General features: G+C 42.0%; 1 protein-coding gene across 1 annotated transcript in view; it reads right to left on the reverse strand.

Moving 5' to 3' along the window:
• The window catches only part of slc41a2a (solute carrier family 41 member 2a), a 29368-nt gene that overhangs the window by 4156 nt on the left and 3260 nt on the right, over positions 1 to 21952 (reverse strand). The window contains exons 4-8 of the mRNA XM_004570804.5: positions 12731 to 12802; positions 12440 to 12584; positions 5421 to 5567; positions 5054 to 5201; positions 4743 to 4822 (exon numbers count right to left, since the gene is read on the reverse strand). Coding sequence (XP_004570861.2) covers positions 4743 to 4822; positions 5054 to 5201; positions 5421 to 5567; positions 12440 to 12584; positions 12731 to 12802 — 592 coding nt within the window. The remainder of the gene's footprint in view (positions 1 to 4742; positions 4823 to 5053; positions 5202 to 5420; positions 5568 to 12439; positions 12585 to 12730; positions 12803 to 21952) is intronic.

The raw sequence follows: 21952 nt of genomic DNA on the forward strand, positions 1-21952 counted from the left end.
CACAGAATGTTTTGAGAACTTTTTGAGCTTGAGTGATCTGTATCTATCTAAGACGAAGACTCTGTGTGGGTGTTGATGTTGTACTTAGACTCCACATGTAGCTTGGGAAATGGATTGTACCCATGCTGCTCAAGGTGTTTTTCATGGCAGAAGGATGGGCTGAATGGTTGCGATACACAAGGCCATGTGGCCTCATAAAAGGTTTATCAGCGCAAGAGCCACATTGGAGATACATTAGAGATAAGAAATAGGAAGAGAACAGTGAAGTATCTGCTCCATAGGTTGATTCTGTTCATCTGGACGTAGCGTTTTCAGTGGGAGAAAGATTTTGTCACTCATCCAAGTGACTTCTTCAGTCTCAGCTGACTGCAGGTTTCCCCAACCTTATAAACAGTACATTGCACCACTGAAGGAACAATGGGCTGGGAGGTCAGTTCCTTCATCATAATTATGCAAATTCTCATGACCATTGATCAACAACCACTGATCAATGGCCATGAGTACCATTCACAGAGAGTTGGGGAATGGCTGCAATCACAGCATTGTAAGATGGCGAAAGATGTACCCTTAGGCCCCCTCCTCGATTCAGAAATGGTCTTTCCCTTTTCACGTAAATGGCCTCCTGGACTCGGCGCTCAAACCTCCCTGTGCACGATGTGTACATCCTCATCATTGAAAGAGTGTCCACTGGCCTGTAGGTGTAAATAGACTGCAGAGTCCTGGCCTGACGAGGTAGCTCTTCTGTTTTGTGCCATCCGCTTCTCCAGAGGTTGTTTTATTTCTCTGATATATAAATCCTGGCAATCCTCCTGGCACTTAACAGCGCACACTATGCTCCTCTGTTTGTGTCAGCGGACCTGATCCTTGGGGTGGACCGATTTTTGGCACAGTGTGTTTTGGGTTTTAAAAGCCACAGAGACACGTATTTACTTACCTGGGTGATTGAGAATGCATCAAGATGTAAAGTATCAGATTTTCTGAACATCTGTCAGGGCAAGGAAATCACAGATTGGGCAACCTTGGTAGAAGCCGTGGAGCTGTTGATGTTGCTGGTCCGCATATTGATTTTGTTCAAGTCTGTTTGGTACAGCTTTTTGGTCCAGGAGTTCCTTTTGTTTATTTTCTCAACACATTATTAAAATTGTATTTCAGTAAATTATTTTCATGATTAAATTAGCTTTTTTTTTTATTCAGTTTAGTGAATACAGGACTGTGTGGTCATAAAATGATTTCAATCTTCCATTAAGTTAAGCCCCTTATCTACAAGTAGAACACTGCACTGTGCTTCATCATAAATACTTATGAATAAGATAAAAAATAAATAAACTTCATGCCAATGGAAATACAAGTGTTTTCTAATAGTGTTCCCTAAATCTATGGAGGAGCAAACCTAACAAAACTTAAAAGAAAGAAACAAATGAATAAACAAAGAAGCAAAGAAATATGAAAAGAATCAGGGTGATTATGCATGTAAAAGTGGAAAAGCCCTTGCACAGAATTCTAAAGAACTTCACATATTTTTGGTGTCAAAGACTTGTTGCCTACAACAAGTAAGGACTATGCATATTCATGTATTCATGTTTTGAAAAGCAAATTGCTTTTAAGATAAAAGATCCCAGTTGTAGGATTGACTGTGCAAATTACAGCTAAAGGAGAGAAGTCTTCCCCAGATCGCTCTCTGATTATCAGATTCTTATCCAGGTCGTCACACTTTCAGATCTTTAATAGGCCTTAAACTGTGGCGACAAGATAAAGTCCCAGCTGTGAGTGTGGAGTCCTTTTGAAATTTAACAGTCAGAGCGTCTGTGTAGACAGTGACGTGTGTTCGCAAGATAGTTTCATCACTGGGACCCGAGTAAACTCTAAGTTTTTGCATCTTTTTTAAATGCTACAGCTCTGTTCTAGGATGCCCTCTGGACCCAGTGGAGGTGGTGAGTGACAGGAGAACGGCGGCTAAGCTGTCATCCCTGATGGACAACATCTCCCACCCCATGCAGCAGACTGTGACAGCACTGAGCAGCTCCTTCAGTGGGAGACTGCGGCACCCACGGTGTGGGACGGAGAGATTTCGCAGGTCTTTCCTCCCCACTGCTGTCAGACTCCATAATAAAGACTTTAACTGATCAAGCACACACATCCATACATATGCAATAATACTAAGTGCAATAATCCTTTCTGTCATCATTGTATTTTTACTCAGTTGTATATAGTATTTGTATTTGTATTCTATTTTTATCTTATTGTATATTTATTTTATTTTATTCTACTGTATATAGTATTTTATTTTATTCTATTCTGTACAGCTGTGTACTGTATTTATTCTTATTGTATTCTAATTTTTGCCTCATAACCTTTGCACTGTCCACTTCCTGCTGTGACAAAACAAATTTCCCACGTGTGGGACTAATAAAGGTTATCTTATCTTATCCACTGCGATTGGTTGATAGAGTTGTTGTTGTTGTGTCTTTCAATAATGACATATAAAGTATCTTAATCTTACAGGGAATGGCTGTCAGCTGGTCATGTGAGACATGGTTTACCCAACATTTTATAGATTTTGATCATTTTGTTTAAAGGTGCAAGTTGCATGCAGTTTAAACATTTGGATCCCTTTGCAGGATTTGACTTAACCAATAGCTTGAGCCAAGAGCTTTGGTTAAATTCCAGGTCACGTTGTTAATTGTCTAGACTAAACCTACAGTTGTAGTTGGAAGTTTACATACATTCATTGGGGGTCTTTCAACTCTCTTTTTCCAGGGTGGTATGATTTTACACCATACATCTGTAACGTATTTAAAAACAAGAATTAGGTGCACAGGTTTGAACTTGTCACGGCTGCCGAGGCGAGCCGTGTGGAGTTAGAAGAAGGACCCAAGATGCAGGCAGTGGATGAGATGCCGGTGAGTTTATTTACACAGTGGTGAGAAGGCAAAACAGGCAAGAGGGAAGACAAAACTAAAGACCTGAACTGGGAAAGCTAAATGACAAACCTGAGATGAAACAAAAAAGGGAAGAGAGGCAGAGAGACGAGCAGGACACCGAGGAACACAGACTGACGCGGAGTTACACAGACGAACCGGCAACAGGCAGGAGAACACACAGGGCTTAAATACACACACCAGTAATCAGGGGATGAGAGACAGGAGGGCAACACAGCTGGGAGGAATCTGGGCTGACGGGACAGGGGAAACGTAAACTGATCACACTCACATACGACACGGACCTTCACAATAAAACAGGAAACTCAGATACATGGAACCAGACAAGACATTGAACTAAACAGACAGATTCACAAACAGATGGGGAGACACCATAGACAGACAGACGCAGACTCAGAGGCAGATCGAAAATAACACAGAACTTAAACAATCATCATCTAGAAAATGATAACAAACTAAAAGCGCTGGGTCACCGACCCAGGACCATGACAGAACTTATTTTGGATTTTCCCTAATCCAGCAGTCCCCAACCCCTGGGGACCACTTTATCATTTTTTATCGTTATTTTGTAATTGTTTTTATCGTTAACTTGGTTTCCCTGGGTCTTTTCCCATGTGGTATGAATACATCTCTTTTTTTGATACCGATACTGGTTTTGTTTGTATTTTTTTGTATTAGTGCGCGACACCTTAAAGGCCAGTCCGTGAAAATATGGTCGGACATAGACCGGCCTGTGGCGCAACTTTACTTTACTTATTTGCCATTGTAAAAATGTCTTTTAGTGACTCTATCAACTAATGGAAAGGGATAAAAGTGGCCTTTTAACAAGACACAAAAATAGTAACAAAAAGAACTATAAAAACTAGCAGTTAAAAAAAACTACATACAAACAAAAGGAAGAAATAGCGTACAAAGAACGGGAATATATGCAAAGATTGGCTTGTTGCTATCTATCAGCAATACAGAACCACAAATGATTTTTCAACTCATATTACTGGTCATATTATTTTACAAGCAGAAATATAATACTTCTTTCACTGGAAGAGGTTTGAGTTCCAGGTAATACGGATGCATACGCAAACATCCTGGGCGAACCAGCACAAAACTGTCCTCGGAGAGTAAAAGGAACACTGCTGAAGAATATACAGCAATGCATATTAACTTATCTATCTTGGCTGACATTTTAACTTCCTCATAATAAATTTTTAGGGCCTGGCTTCAGCTCACTAAATCACCTCAAGTTGCAAATTTTGACACAAAGCTGTGGTGGTCCAGCTTTTCAGATCCAATTAATATCAAATCACTCATAAAGATCTTTTGGAAAAGAGTAGAATTCTTAGAACAGAGTTTATTAAACATTGTCATATGAACAGCAGAACAGTACATTTTGCAGCAAAAATAACACGTAGAAAGCAAGCAAAGCAAACTAAAGTGAAGCAACCTTGGGGTGTACAGCCTTAAAGCACATCTGGCAAAGACATACCAAAGGACAGACAGGAAAAAGGCAGCAGTCTGGGGTATATCGACCTTCCTCTTATATAGGATCAGCATTGGGTACCCTTTCATTCTTTGTTCTTTCTTTTCATCTTCAACTTATGATACATAACTTTCTGACCCTACCCCATTATTTCTCAAGGACCGGTCTTACAGCAGGATTATTTTTTTCACATGTTCGCTAAGAATAGAAATTATGATTATGCGAGCATTACCAAATTATGTACAAAATGTAGAATTGTCCATACATTACATCAATATGTTGTTATGATCTCAAATACAAGAACACAAATAAAGAGAACAACTCACCATTTATGACAGGGGCATAAACTATAATCCCTGCCAAGTTTGGATCTAATACAGTCTTGTCCAGAATAACTCCTCCAATACTAGAAGAAAGACAATCAAAATAATACCAGTAAGAGGTATGTGAGGGTATTCATAATATTTTTCTATTATCTTTTTCTAACATAAAGCAAACGAGTTAATGGTATCAAATGATCAAATTGTTATTATAGAAATTATCCATATGATGACTTACTGTTTGTTTGCTTTATTTAAAAATTCACACTAGAGAACACCATCAGGAAATCTGAACATGTGAAAGCAGCAGAGAGTACCTGCTGATGAGCATTGCTATAATGATGGGTTCCCAGCCTGTGTGCAGCAAGATTTCACTGGCTGGATGTTTGGATGAGGCAGCCACCCAGGCAGGAATCAGGCATAAAAACGATAGATTTACCAGATACAACACATATGGATAAAGTTCTGTCAAAAAGAAAAAAGAGATTATTTTGCCTTTTATTTTCTATCAGGATTTAGTTGAAAAAGTAAAGGCTGTGATCTTGGTGGACTTGGGTGAACTGGTGTCATTTGTTGGCCAAAAGTAAAAAATACATGACTTCTAGCACTTGCACCAAATATACAGCATTACTCTTCACTGTTTGTACATTCAAACCAGACCATGTTATGGCCCTTATCTCTCACCTATAAAGGAGTAGAACCACTGACTGAAGCATGCCAACAAGGCAAGAGTGATGAGATCTCCAAAGCTGGCTGCTATCGGTGTGGCCACATTGTCAGGGTTGATTCCTATCCGCTTGGAGCCAATGATCACTCCCACCATAACGATACCTTGAAGAAGTTAAAGACAAGCTAAAAGTGTTCAGTGTTCATTCTGCTTGAGCATTTGACCTTAAAAGATTTTCATTCAAATATTTCAGCTTTAATAGAATAAAGTAATATAGAGTCAAGAATGAATGGAAAGCAAGGGCCAGAGTTCATTCAGTTGTAACCAAAAACACATTTTAATGGGGAAAATTAGGAAAAATTTTTTATCATTTTGTAGTATTCAGGTCACTGCTAGAACACTACGCCCAATAAATAATAGTAGTAATTGAATTATTTTAGACATTAGACATCAGTAGCTGTGAATATGTACTGTGTGCATTGTAGCTACAGAGCAATAAAGATGATATGAAATGATGTCTGTGAAGGTCCTCAGTAATCCACGTCATCATAGTCTACGGAGCTAAAAAAAAAACGCGACATCTCATCCGAGAAGCTTTTTTAGTTCTAAGAGCAATTGGTGGAGAGTCCTACATTTTTAAGCCCTATTGGGAATGTTAATAAGAGGGTCGTGGACCCCCTATTGATCCCCTGCCTAATCACACGAGCCAAGGTGTGAAAATGGGAGTGGGTCACAATCAGACAAGTTTTATGTGTGAACCCATTGTGAGATCTAGCCCCACCCTATCATGTGATTTACTGAGGTCGAATAGCCCAAGACGTGAGTGGGTGTTAAGGCATCTTTGAACAGACGTAGGGTTTTCAGTGGCAGAAAGATTTCGTCACTCATCCAAGTGACTTCCTCAGTTTCAGCTGACTGCAGGTTTCCCCAATCTTATAAACAGTACATTTGCATAATGACTGAAACCAGCCCACTGAAGGAACAATGGGCTGGGAGGTCGGTTCCTTCATCATAATTATGCAAATTCTCATGACCATTGATCAACAACCACTGATCAATGGCCATGAGTACCATTCACAGAGAGTTGGGGAATGGCTGCAATCACAGCATTGTAAGATGGCGAAAGATGTACCCTTAGGCCCCCTCCTCGATTCAGAGATGGTCTTTACCTTTTCACGTAAATGGCCTCCTGGACTCGGCGCTCAAACCTCCCTGTCCAGGATGTTACATCCTCATCATTGAAAGAGTGTCCACTGGCCTGTAGGTGTAATAGACCCATTTCTGTAATATACTTACATATCTATATTATTGCTAATATATATTGTAATATATCTATATCACTAAAGCACTTCTGGATGGATGCAAACTGCATTTCGTTGCCCTGTACCTGTGCATGTGCAATGACAATAAAGTTGAATTCTATTCTATTCTATTCTAAATAGACTGCAGAGTCCTGGCCTGACGAGGTAGCTCTTCCGTGTTGTGCCATCCGCTTCTCCAGAGGTTGTTTTGTTTCCCTGATGTATAAATCCTGGCAATCCTCCTGAACATAACATATGTTAACATATGTTAACTTAAGATAGGTTAACATATGTTGTAACTTATGTTACTCTCACTGAAAACGCTACGTCCAGATGAACAGAATCAACCTTTGGAGACCTATTCTTGTTTTCACCCCTTGGCTCGTGTGATTAGGCAGAGGATCAATAGGGGGTCCACGGCCCTATTAGGGATACTCCCAATGCGTCTTAAAAATCTTGGGCTCTACACCAATTGCTCTTAGAACTGCAGAAGCTTCTGGGATAAGCGGTGAAACATCTTCAAGAAAGTCAAGAAATCCAGATGCTTTTTTTTTTTTCAAGCTCTTTAGACCATGATATGAAATTATATTGTTGGGTTTATCTAAGTACAAACCCTGCTGGAACAATTAGACAACCAACTGCAGCAGCAAAACAAGACACAAGACAAAGCTCGTTGTGTGATCACTCGCGAGGGAGGCCGACTAAAGCCAAGCGCTGTTCCTTCCACTTGAACGTTGTTGACCTCGGCCAGACTACAGGTGGCACTCCTTTTATTGTGATTACATGAATATGCATAGTCCCATTAACACGTGATAGTCTCAAACAGACATGTGCGTGTAAGACTTGTAACAGTCCAACTAAGACAAAAGACTGTTGTAACTGAACCTGAACCAAACCTGTCGTGAGGACTAAAAAACTGTGGAGCAACGAGGCTGTGGAGGAGCTTCACACGTGTTTGGAGTCTACAGACTGGGACACAATGAGGGCTCCTTCTAACAGCTTGGACGAGTTTACGGACACTGTCACCTCCTATATCCACTTCTGTGAGGACAGCATTGTGCTATCACGCACCAGGGTGAGTTATAACAATGACAAACCCTGGTTTACTCCTAAACTCAAAAAGCTGTGGCTGGAAAAGAGAAAGGCGCTCAGAAGTGGAGACAGGGACTGCTACAGAGAGGCCAAGTACAGGTTCACTAAAGAAGTGGACGTTGCTAAACATCAGCACTCCGAGAAGATGCAGCAGCAGAGCTCAGAGAATGACTCGGCCTCTGTGTGGAAAAGTTTTAGGAATATCACCAACTACAAGCGTAAAACCCCCCACTCCACTGCTGACTTGCTCTTGGCCAACACCCTTAACGACTTTTACTGCCGTTTTGACGAGCCATCAGGCAGCCTTCACACCTCCAACGGCCCCAACAATAGAGACACTTTGGACATTCATTCCCCGACCTCTCCCGTCTCCATAGAGATTGAAAATGTGACGTCATTCAGGGGTAAAACCGCAAAGGATTCTGGGAACGCGTGGCAAGCGGTACTAGCGCATGCAGGCTTTCAATTGAAATCAATTACACAGCGATAAAAAGAAACACAAAAAATGGCAAGAAGCTGTTGTATTATTAACTGCAATAGCCGGTCGCATGACAGCCACGGGAAGCCGACGGGTAAAGAGATCGGTTGTTATCGGATTACGTCGTTGAAGAGAAATTGTTCGAGCCATGTTTCCGAAGTAACAAAGAGGCGACGGATGGCCTGGATTGCAGCCATTCGAAGACCAAATATAACGTCCCAGAACACTCCAGCTCACAGGTTAGTCTGCTCCAAGCATTCCCACAAAGGTCAGTCTTCTGTTGTAGTTAATACGTCATTTTTCATAACATAATTAGTGATATAGGTTACAAGCAAGTCTGGCGCTGAACAGAAATTGTCGCGCTATGCTCCTTTGTTTATTGTGCATAAATAGTAAATTGTCCTGACACAATATTGCGTTTCGCTTCTGTTATTATGGTACATTGACAAAAACATATACTTTTATTCACAGGATAAAACAGTTGTTTTGTGTCACTAATTGCCCAGTACGATTACAGCATACAGTATTATTGTCACTGCTACATTTCTGTAATGCGTACCAGAAATTATTTCCACTACTAATTAATTACCGTTGAGCTCAAAGGTCCTATTAATAAACGGTTAACGAATGTGTATTTATGACGACAATTTGTGAGACTGGTAAACTTACCTTTGTTCGTACAATGGTCTTTCATTCTACACGATGCATTTCAAGGTCCTGTACCCATCCGTCAGTAAACTGTACCTGGGCTTGTTGCAGTGACCTGAAGTTACTAAACTTCATGAGTGTATGCACTCACTCTAAGAACCGTATAATTATAAATCTGAGCGTGGTGAAAGTTGGGCAGCGCGCGAACGTCTTTTGTCCACTCTGTTTGCTCTTAAGGGTCTGACCCTTTCACTCCTTTGATTTTTTTCCTCGTATCTTTTCTTTGACTTTTCATCAAGTCTGTCTTTGTATGGACCGGCATTGTTCTCCTTCATTTTGTACATACCTTTTTTGGGGGGCAAAGAAAAAGCAAAAAGGTATTGGAACCGGAGAATGAACGTTTTGCGGTGCTGCAAATGCTTGCGTTTGATGCATTGCTTTGATTGTTTCCCACTAGTACCTGGCATGCAATGCGCGAAAATCACGTGGTCTGTCAATCTCTATCAAAGTCAAAGTCAAAGTCAAAGTCAACTTTATTGTCGATTCTGCCACATGTACAGGACATACAGAGAATAGAAAATAGAAATTGCGTTACTCTCAATCCCTAGATAAATAGAAAATGAACATTTAAATATATTTAAATATAAAAGTGATTAAAAATGCAAGTAAAATAATTAAAAAGTAAAAATTTAAATAAATACAATTTTACATATAACAAGAAAGCTATACAATATACAATATAATGGGTAAGTGACATTGAGTGTAAACCAGGCAGAGTAGTGCAAATAGGTAAATAGTGCAAATGGAGATTTAGTAGTGTACGGTAAGAGAAAGTGTAACAACAAAGTCTTATGAGGTAATGGCAGTCCAATGCTCCACAAAGTGACTGGTAACTGGTGCAGGCCAGTGAGTGAGTCAGAGAGTGTGTGTGTTTGTGTGTGTGTGACAGAGTTCAGTGAGACCGTGGAGGAGAGAGGGGAGAGGGGGCAGAATCGGGAGGGAGTTAAGCTTCCTGACAGCCTGATGGATGAAGCTGTCCTTCAGCCTGCTGGTCCTGGCCTGGAGACTCCGCAGTCTCCTCCCCGACGGCAGCAGCTTGAAGAAGCTTTGCATTGGGTGCGTGGGATCAGCCGCTATGCAAAGGGCTTTTTTAGTGAGACGGGTGCTGTAAATGTCCTGGAGGGAGGGGAGAGAGACACCAATGATCCTCTCTGCAGCTCTCACTATGCGTTGGAGGGTTCTATGACAGGACGCATTGCAGGCTCCAAACCACACAGTGATGCAGCTCGACAGGATGCTCTCGATGGTGCCTCTGTATAAAGTGTACATGATGGGGGCTGGTGCTCCTGCTCTTCTTAGTTTGCGGAGAAAGAAGAGACGCTGCTGTGATTTCTTGGCCAGTGCTGTGGTGTTGTATGTCCAGGAGAGATCCTCTGTGATGTGCACACCCAAGAACTTGGTGCTGCTCACTCTCTCCACAGACGCTCCGTCAATGGTCAGAGGAGCATGTTGGGTGTGCATTCTCCTGAAGTCCACAACAATCTCCTTCGTCTTCTCCACATTCAGAGAGAGATTGTTGTCAGCACACCACGTGGCCAGGCGTCTCACCTCACTTCTGTAGTCGGTCTCATCCCTGTTGCTAATGAGACCCACCACCGTTGTGTCGTCCGCAAACTTGATGAAGAGGTTGGAGCTGTATGATGGAGTGCAGTCATGGGTTAGCAGAGTGAAGAGGAGGGGGCTCAACACACATCCCTGCGGGGCCCCCGTGTTTAAAATGATGGTGCTGGATGTATTACTGCCAACCCGTACTGCTTGAGGTCTTCCGGTGAGGAAATCCAACAGCCAGTTGCACAGTGAGGTGTTGAGCCCCAGCTGGACCAGTTTTTGAATGAGCTGTTGGGGGATTATGGTGTTGAATGCTGAACTGAAATCTATGAACAGCATTCGAACATATGAGTCATTTTTGTCCAGGTGTGTGAGTGCCGAGTGGAGTGCAGTGGAGATGGCATCATCGGTTGAGCGGTTGGGCCGATACGCAAACTGGAAGGGATCCAGGGAGGGGGGCAGGACAGTCTTGATGTGTTGCATGACTAGTTGTTCGAAGCACTTCATCAGGATGGGAGTAAGTGCAACAGGACGGTAGTCATTAAAGCAGGAGGGAGATGACTTTTTTGGAACCGGAATGATTGTGGTTATAGAGCCATCACCACCATCAAACACTTCACCTACAACACCCCCCTCCACACCCCACACCAAGGAGGATTTCACACCACCTTCTCCCACTACAACCCTTCATATTCATGAAGCAGATGTGATGAAACAGTTCAAGAGTCTGAATGCTCGAAAAGCTCCTGGCTCAGACGGTGTGTCTCCTGCCACCCTCAGACACTGTGCAAACGAGCTGGCCCCAGTGTTCTCTGGCATTTTCAACTCCTCGCTGCAGGCATGTCATGTGCCTGCCTGCTTCAAGTCCTCTACCATGATCCCTGTCCCCAAGAAACCAAGGATCACTGGACTAAATGATTACAGACCTGTAGCTCTGACATCTGTGGTCATGAAGTCATTTGAGCGCCTGGTTCTCTCCTACCTCAAGACCCTCACGGCCCCCCTCCTGGACCCCCTGCAGTTTGCATACAGAGCCAGCAGGTCTGTAGACAATGCTATCAACTGCACTTCATCCTGCAGCATCTGGACTCCCCAGGAACCTACGCCAGGATCCTGTTTGTGGACTTCAGCTCCGCCTTCAACACCATCCTTCCAGACCATCTCCAAGGCAAGCTTTCCCAGATGAATGTGCCTGATCCTATCTGCGGGTGGATTACTGACTTCCTGACGGACAGGAAGCAGCATGTGAGGCTGGGAAAGAACGTCTTAATGCTCAATTCTGATTTTTTTGATCAAATCCGATTTTTTTGTCTGCTTGTTCACACTACAAATAAAATGTGACAGCAAACGCGCTCTAGTGTGAAGCGGCCCACATGTGGAAAAGAAGATGATGGTCCTTAATATAAAGACTTCGGACTTCGGAGTCAGCTGCTATAAGAAGATCATTGGTTATTTTTATAAGTGCTGTTTCAGTGCTATGGGAGGGGCGAAAACCAGACTGGAAAACATTGATTGCAAATGAAAAATCCTTCATTTGCAATCAATGACCTCATGACCCTATATAAACAGGAAGTACTGGGGCGGCCCTTCCCACACACCTGGTTTAGATATAGGACCTGAATAAATGAACAAACGTGGTAAGTGTAACCAAAGCAACATAAAGAAATATAATTTACCAGACATTTGCCTGTGAACAGAAGAAAATTCAAATGACCTGATGGTTAACAGTATTTGCTTTAAAAAACATATGCATGAATGTAATGGATGTAACTACTATTATGGTTGACTGTAAAATAACAAAGAATAAATTCTCAATATCGTTAAGGGACAAGTGGTAAATGAGTTCATGCCTAACCACTTTGTCACAGAGAGGTCAAGGACAGTGTAGTAATGGCAAGTTATTATTTACCTTGCAGCAGTGAAGCCACAAATGCAGTAGAAACACTGGTTGAGCATAGGAGCATTATATGATTAAAGGGCATCTGTCCTTCTGCCATCCAGCCCAACAGAGATGCCATTAGGGAAGCCAGCAGGCCCAGCACTGTAGCTTGTAGCTTGTTAAATGAAAAGAATAGTGAGAAAATATCATTCCTGGCAGACAAAATGTCATACTGCACAGATAAGCAGATATATTGAAATTTATCCATATATTTTGTCACAGTTTTTTATTTCCTTGTCTTTTTGAATGAAAATGATGTACCTGCTTGAGTGCCAGGTTTCCAGCAATCAGCATCCACTTTTCTCTGGGAGAGTCCATTTTTCCTGCATTCACCTGACAACATCAAACATTTTATCTCCTTAAAAAATGTGCTTCTACAATTTAATTACATGACAAACCCATTTAGCTGATGGAGATACTATCCATCTATCTTCTCTCGTTTATCCAATTCAGTGTTGCAGGAGGTCTGAAACCTATCCCATCTATCACAGGACAAAGGGTAGGGGACAGCATGGACAAACTTGTATACACTGAACATATATACTATATAATCATATATACTGACATACACTATATGCCTACACTAGCGTTTTTATATATTAGACTCACCATGTGTCAAGAGATGTATTCTAAATACACTTCTTCAGCTGAGAGTCAGAGAGTGGAGACACACAGTTTTACTTGCAGCACAAGAGTGAGGGCTCCGGGACTCGCACTCTGCCACTGCCCTGGTCTTTATTTATATACAACAGTAGGTGCGTTCGTTTATTGCATTGGAATGTGGATGTGTATATGTGTGTGTGTGCGTGTGCCAGGAGAGGCTCCTCTACCTGGTACAAAGTGAAACTGCTTGTTAAGCTCTTATCTAGAAGGTACTGTTCCTTCCCTGCATGATAACGGGTCACAGTGAATTAAAACAACAGTCTGAGTCATAAAGAGGTCATCATGCAGTATTCTATCATATGCAAACTTATATTATTAAAAGATTATACTGACTACTAAGTACAATTTTCTATTGACACCATGTTAAGCATTTAACAGCATAATTAAGATTAATTTGTAACTTGTGATTGTGTTATGACCTGTGGTGACATGCCAAGACAAAGGGTTAATCGAAGTTGGCCCTGCTGAAGATGCACCTCTGACAGCCTACACTGTCCAAAGTTGTCAAAAACCTGTCATGAATAAAATTTATAGCTTACTTTTGGCAGCAAAACTGACAAAACTGTCAGGCAGATTAATCGTTTCTACTGCGAAGCCGTCCTTGCACCTGTTGTTTCTGAATTTCTCACTCACTTTGGCCATAAAAGGACTGATTAAAATGATGGATGAAAAGGTCTGGGAAGGGGTGCCAGGAAGTTATATAAGACAAGTGCTGAAGATCAAAAAGAGAACAAAAATGAGTAAAATCAACATATTAACTGGAGTTAATATGTTAAAGTATCGATGTTTGTAAAATTGGGAAAATACCTATCGTTTTAATTTAAAACTAAATAAGTAAAAAGACAAGAAATGGAAAGTTACCCAGCACCAGGATGATGGTTTGTGGACTCCTATAAAAAAGTCAGGTAAGCTTTTTCCATCAGTTACCTTGTATGTCTCTGCTGTTTGTGCTTAAAGGCTCTACACCCCATGGGTTTGCTTTGCTGCTTTGCTATGTGTTGTGATGTACTGTTCTGCTGTTCATATGACTGTGTTTAATAAACTCCGTTTAAAGTACTGTGCTCTTTTCCAGAGGATCTTTTGAGGCAAATTTGATTTTAATAGACTCTAACAAAACGGGATTTCCTCGTCATTAGCTGGATAACAGTTATCATGTTATCATACGATCCGACAAGATCACCAGTCTATTGCAGCGCTAATTCAGAAACAGACAATCATACGTGCACACATTCTCACTCTCAACTATGACCAGTTAACAATGACCAGTTAATTTGATTCTATACATATATTTGGGGTGGAAGCAAGAGTTACCCGGAGAGAACCTACAAAAACGTGAGGAGAGCATGCAAACTCCAGACAGTGGGGCCTCAGGTGGCCAGTGGATTCAAATCCAGGACCTTCCTGCTGTGAGGCAACAGTAAGAAGACCAGAGTTGGGTAGTAACGAGCTACAGTGGGGCAAAAAAGTATTTAGTCAGCCACCAATTGTGCAAGTTCCCCCACCTAAAATGATGACAGAGGTCAGTAATTTGCACCAGAGGTACACTTCAACTGTGAGAGACAGAATGTGAAAAAAAAATCCATGAATCCACATGGTAGGATTTGTAAAGAATTTATTCGTAAATCAGGGTGGAAAATAAGTATTTGGTCAATAACAAAAATACAACTTGAAGGAAAAAAATGTCCATCCCGGTTTTCCCTCCAAGGCACGAGCGATAAGCAGAGTTCTGTCCTTTCCTTCTAAGATTCCTAATTATTTAAAGCAACACTCAGGTATGCCATTCAGCGTGTTAGTACGAGCTCGGGAGCAGCTTGGGAGAACAAGAAAACCGAGACTGCTTTAGGTTGTCTTCCCAATCGACTCAAAGGTTTATTAAGTATACAACAGCTTATATAGAGAAAAAAAGGTTTGTGTGTCAGCAAGTTCTCAGTTCAAACCGGTACAGACCAAATAAGGAAACGTCTTCCTGCCTTGTGAGCAAAGAAGTATCCTGTGTGTAGTTTATCAGTTCAGCTACAATTTATGATCATCCCAGCAAAATACACTCCTAGACATAGAATACAGAGTTCTTTCATTAGTGAATTCTGAAACAAACCACCTGGCCTTTAACGAGCCTTTTTCTAAGAGATAAAGAAGGGAGGATGGGAGTAAGGAAGTGGTCTCGTCTCTGTGGTATTTTCGACCTTGGGGTACCAGCCTGTGATTCTTACACATCAATTCTTGGGTCAGAGAGAAAGAGAAAAACAACTAGTAAATGGGCCTTATTGAGTAACTCTTTTCTGTATAAAACAATATCCTGTAAATGCTACCGTGGTATCAAAATATCACAACACAACTCAATACTTTGTAACATAACCTTTGTTGGCAATAACAGAGGTCAAACATTTACTATAGGTCTTTACCAGGTTTGCACACACAGTAGCTGGTATTTTGGCCCATTCCTCCATGCAGATCTTCTCGAGAGCAGTGATGTTTTGGGGCTGTCGCCGAGCAACACGGACTTTCAACTCCCGCCACAGATTTTCTATGGGGTTGAGGTCTGGAGACTGGCTAGGCCACTCCAGGACTTTCAAATGCTTCTTACGGAGCCACTCCTTTGTTGCCCGGGCGGTGTGTTTTGGATCATTGTCATGTTGGAAGACCCAGCCTCGTTTCATCTTCAAAGTTCTCACTGATGGAAGGAGGTTTTGGCTCAAAATCTCACGATACATGGCCCCATTCATTCTGTCCTTAACACGGATCAGTCGTCCTGTCCCCTTGGCAGAAAAACAGCCCCATAGCATGATGTTTCCACCCCCATGCTTCACAGTAGGTATGGTGTTCTTGGGATGCAACTCAGTATTCTTCTTCCTCCAAATACGACGAGTTGAGTTTATACCAAAAAGTTCTACTTTGGTTTCATCTGACCACATGACATTCTCCCAATCCTCTGCTGTATCATCCATGTGCTCTCTGGCAAACTTCAGACGGGCCTGGACATGCACTGGCTTCAGCAGCGAACACGTCTGGCACTGCGGGATTTGATTCCCTGCCGTTGTAGTGTGTTACTGATGGTGACCTTTGTTACTTTGGTCCCAGCTCTCTGCAGGTCATTCACCAGGTCCCCCCGTGTGGTTCTGGGATCTTTGCTCACCGTTCTCATGATCATTTTGACCCCACGGGATGAGATCTTGCGTGGAGCCCCAGATCGAGGGAGATTATCAGTGGTCTTGTATGTCTTCCATTTTCTGATGATTGCTCCCACAGTTGATTTTTTCACACCAAGCTGCTTGCCTATTGTAGATTCACTCTTCCCAGTCTGGTGCAGGTCTACAATACTTTTCCTGGTGTCCTTCGAAAGCTCTTTGGTCTTGGCCATGGCGGAGTTTGGAGTCTGACTGTTTGAGGCTGTGGACAGGTGTCTTTTATACAGATGATGAGTTCAAACAGGTGCCATTCATACAGGTAACGAGTGGGGGACAGAAAAGCTTCTTACAGAAGACGTTACAGGTCTGTGAGAGCCAGAGATTTTCCTTGTTTGAGGTGACCAAATACTTATTTTCCACCCGAATTTACGAATAAATTCTTTACAAATCCTACCATGTGGATTCAAGGATTTTTTTCCACATTCTGTCTCTCACAGTTGAAGTGTACCTCTGGTGCAAAGTACTGACCTCTGTCATCATTTTAAGTGGGGGAACTTGCACAATACTTTTTTGCCCCACTGTACATTTACTCTGTTCCATTTACTTGAGTAAGTTTTTGAAAAAAGTATACTTCTAAAAGGACCATTGAACCATACTTTTTACTTTTACTTGAGTAAAGGGGGGCTTGAGCAGAGGGAGCTGGACTCTGTATTTAGGTGCATGAGGCCTGGTGCAACAACGGGACAATTATAAACAGTCACTGCTCCCCGAACCTCGAGTACATGTCAGTAAAATGCCGGCCTTTTTTTCTACCAAGATGGCTAACAGTAGTGATCATCACCGCTGTGTACATGCCACCTGACACGACGTGTAAACACAACGCTGTCTATCCTGCTGAACACCATTAACAAACAGCAGCAGGTCCACCCTGAAGGTGTTTACATATTTGCAGGTAACTTTAATAAGGCCGACATAAAGACTGTACTCCCAAAGTTCTATCAGCATGTAAAATGTCCCACCAGGGGAGAGAACACCCTAGATCATATTTACTCCAACATCAAGCATGCATATTGTAGGGATTAGAGAAATTATTTTACTGCTATTGTCCAGATTACCATTGCATTAATAATACAGTTTACAGTATTGATATTGTATTCAGATGTTTAAACATATTGGTACCCAATTAGCCTTTATTACAGGTGCAGCTATAACCACCTTAAACTGTTGAGTTGAATCTATATTCTTAAATGCTTTTGAATGCTTTTTATAATCTTAAATGTTTATAGGCAGATTACATTGCATTATATGAAAGGCTCACCTTTGAATATAATCTGGGCCTAAAAGTCTTGACAGGAAACTGCAGGTTTGCAGTTATATAAGAATATACTTTTATATTATTTTATTAAAGATCACCTCCTCCAGGGTGGAGAGCTTCCTGCCAACAACCACAACCAGGCTCCACCATCAGCCAGCAGGCCCAGCCAGGCTCCTCCATCAGCCAGCAGGCCACAGCCAGGCTCCACCATCAGCCAGCAGGCCACAGCCAGGCTCCTCCATCAGCCAGCAGGCCACAGCCAGGCTCCACCATCAGCCAGCAGGCCACAGCCAGGCTACCCCATCAGCCAGCAGGCCACAGCCAGGCTCCACCATCAGCCAGCAGGCCCAGCCAGGCTCCACCATCAGCCAGCAGGCCACAGCCAGGCTCCCCCATCAGCCAGCAGGCCACAGCCAGGCTCCTCCATTAAGCTTCTAGTAGTGGTTCTTGCTTATGAGATTTATTCAATATATTACACATATAGTTTCAGTTGTGTACGTGCTGGCCTTCTGTCTGATGAAAGGTTATGAGCAGAGGTGAGACAAAGTGCAGCTGAGATCGTGACATATACACACACACACACACACACAGTTGATAGATTTAGTTATAGGTGAGAGGTTAATCATGTTTTTCTTGCAACTGCAAAACTGTCTCTGCAAAAAAGAACAGTTTCTTGCAGGATGTGGGCCTGATGTTTCAGACGATAAGCGAGTGTCCGGCAGCGACAGAAAGACACCTGCCGTGGAGACGGAGACAATGTTCTTTTCAAACTGTGTTAAAAGTCATTGTGGTTTTGATTTGACGTATGTATGTATTGTATCTGATGACGCAAGAGGGGGCGTTAACCCTGATGAATCAAAAGCAATCTGAAGTGTCTTTTTGGGTGGAGATCTACAGCTGATGTTTTGCAGTGTACATCTCACCACGCTGCGTGTGGTCATTAAAATCAATTGTTTGACCAAGCTCTTCTGGACCATGGTTGTTTTTACTCTCCTCCTCAATATTTGAACCCTTAACAGAGTCATACCCCTCCCCCACCTTGGCCAGTCCGACCACCTCTCCCTCCTGCTCTTCCCAGCCTACACCCCCCTCAAACACAGTGCCAGGCCCACCACAAAAACTGTTAAAAGCTGGCCTGAAAATGCTCTCTCCAAACAGCAGGACTGCTTCACAAAATCAGATTAGAATCAGAACACCAGGACCTAGAAACTTTCACAGGATCAGTACTGGACTATATCAAGTTCTGTATTGGAACTGTGACTGTGGACAAAAGCATTTGGGTTTTCCCAAATCAAAAACCCTGCATACTTTCACCAGAATCTTGAACCTCTCACTGATCAGGCAGCCATCCCATCCTAGTCACTCTTGGCCTCTCCCCTCTCACATGTGCCTGGATAAAGGACTTTCTTACAAACGGACTCGGCCCTCATCTCTCCTCCACTCGCACACTGAGCACTGGGTCCCCACAGGGCTGTGTGCTGAGCCCCCTCCAGTATTCTCTCTACACCCAAAAATAACCTGGAACTGAACACTAAGAAAACCAAAGAGGTCATTGTCGACTTCAGGAGGCACAGCACGGACTCAACCCCCCTATACATCCTCATCTCCGCTGACATCTCCTGGACAGACAACATCTCAGCAGTAGTCAAGAAGTAGTCAAGAAGGCCAAACAGTGGCTGCACTTCCTGAGGGTCCTCAGGAAGTACAAGCTGGACTCCAACTTGCTGCTGACCTTCTACCGCTCGTCCATTGAGAGCCTGCTAACATACTGAATCACAGTATGGTATGGCAGCTGCACTAAGGCAGACAGAGCGAGGCTTCAGAGTGTAGTCGAGGCAGCACAGAAGATCATTGGCTGCCCTCTTCCCCTCCCTGATGGACATTTATTTCTCCTGCTGCCTCAGCAGAGCAGCACACATCATCAAAAACCGTTCCCAGCCTGGTTTTAGCCTCAGCACAAAGACCCACAGCCTCAAGAACAGATTCTTCCCAAAGGCCATAACCACCCATAACTCATACATGCGCCAATAACACAGTCCCACCCCCAATTTTTCCATTTACCTCTATAAACCACGACCGTGCAATACCAAATTCTATGTGCAATAACCCGAATCGTATATACATAAAACTATTTATTTACATATTTACTTTTTTACTCTGGATTGTATATTTGTACATTTTATATACTTTTTCTGTTAATACTGTTCAGATGTATATAGTGCTGCAGAACTGTGCACCCCCCAGCCCACCCACACATGTTTGCACTGAGTTGGAGATGCTCTGTATCTCACTGTACAACTGTATAGTGATATTTGACACTTTTTTAAATAATTCATTTCACACATTAGATAACTACTAATAATGGATCATCCCGCCAGTGGAGTTACCTGTAACTCTTTCACCAATCAGATATAGCCATCCAGTCACATGACCAGTGTGGAGATACAGAAATTATTTTACTGCTACAATATAACCCGCATTATTAACATTGCATTAATAATATACCCTACAGCATTGATATTGCATTAAAGATGTTTATTAAAGCTACTGCCACCATATTAACCTTTTTATTACAGGTGCAGCCATAATCATTTTATACACATTGCATGTTTGTGCTCATTCAGAGTTGATGCTCAGTCTATTAAAGAAGGTTTTAAGCTTCGTGAAGCGCTATGTCTTCACATACTGTGTAGGTGACTTGGAGCACAGAAGGATTGCGTACATGCTTACGACACGCATATAATCCAGAAACCTGTCAGGCCAAAGGCCTGAAATTCATTTAGCTTCTAACCGCATTTTAGTTTGCTTAGTAACAGATGACAGAAGACAAGTCAAGAAAAGGACAAGCTCTCAGGGACCATCTAGGCTTGCAACTCATTGCCGTGTATGGAAGGTGTTATAGAAAGAGGAACTTCTGTGTCTGTTTTTAGCCATCTAAGATGTACCTTTTAATCTAATCGATGTATTTGATCTGTAGTCGACGTGAGAAGGGGCATTAACCCTGATGTTATAAAATCATTTTCAAGTGTATTCTTAGCAGGAGTCGTGTGCTGATGTGATGCTGCATACTTCTTCTCCTGCGTGTGTTTTAATAAACTCATTGTTTGATTGCACTCTTCTGGGCTTCTGTTGGTTTGTTTCATTGCTCAACATTTTTTGGATTCGGGACACCAGTTACAAACTGTGACGGGCAGGGCGGACCAAGCCTTTCAAACTAGCGGACACACGGAAAGAAGAAACACAAAAGACAACTGCCCCAAAAACTCTGTAACATAAAAATGAAACTAGATCTTATTGATTTACTGCAAAAGGACTCTAGAAGTAAAAGTTGCACGGCTTTTGTCTTGCAATCTAATCATTCAAATTAATGGGTAGTTTTGACAGTTTTTTGCTGCATTTTGACAGGTTTATGACTTATAGTTTGTAAACAAAAAAAAGGGGTCCAGATGGAGATTATTATTAGTTATGGATTACTTTGACAACACAAATTGTCCAAAGTTTTAGAAATTCCTAATTAGTAAGATTTGTGGTTAATTTTTTGCACTATAACTTATTTTCATAAAAGCCATAAAAATGTCAAGTAGGATTTATTACTTTTAACTGTAAGACTGGCACAACAGCCATTGTTTCTGATCCTACGAGCTGACCCTGACTATAAATCTGTCAAAGTAATGAAGACGGCCTATAAGGTCTGGGAATAATGCCCAGAAAGTTATGTTATGTTATTGGTTGTCATTTGCTTTGTGTTCTTTTCCTTCTCTGTTGTTGTAAAGTTTTGTTTTATTGTTTATATGACTGTTCAACAAACTCTGTTCTTTTCCAGAGGATCTTTTGGAGCGATTTGATTTTTAATTGGATCTTTAAAAAAATGAATCCACAAGTGACAGGTTTGATAAAGTTTATATACAAGATCCAACAGTTTCTCTCCAGCTAGCTTAAGTGTCTGGTTTTTCAAATACATACTAAGCCTTTAAACAACATATGTTTTTCCAGATCGTCTTTCCTGTGCATCTCTGTGCATTCTTGTGTGTCATAAAATGCAAGTTGCAGAGTCAAATGGAGACTGGAATCTTTATTGAGGCAATGCATCCAAGAGAGGCATCATTAATCTCTGCAGGGAAGGGCAACAGGAGAAGATGCAAACTGAAACTTTAAATAGATACAGGAGGTATTTATGAAGAGTAGAAAGGCTGGGATTAAAGAGCACACCTTAAACTATGTGTGATGATAACAAAAGAAGCAAAGCAAAGGACAAGGCACCAGATACAGAGGACTAACAAAATAATACAGGAAGTAAGTGAATGGAGAATCTACAGTCGTTGCTCTGAACACTGAAAAGTCAACTCTGCTAGGTTTTACAATGGGTGATTTGCACTACCG

The sequence above is a fragment of the Maylandia zebra genome, linkage group LG7 (assembly GCF_041146795.1).
Source record: "Maylandia zebra isolate NMK-2024a linkage group LG7, Mzebra_GT3a, whole genome shotgun sequence".
NCBI lineage: Eukaryota > Metazoa > Chordata > Actinopteri > Cichliformes > Cichlidae > Maylandia > Maylandia zebra.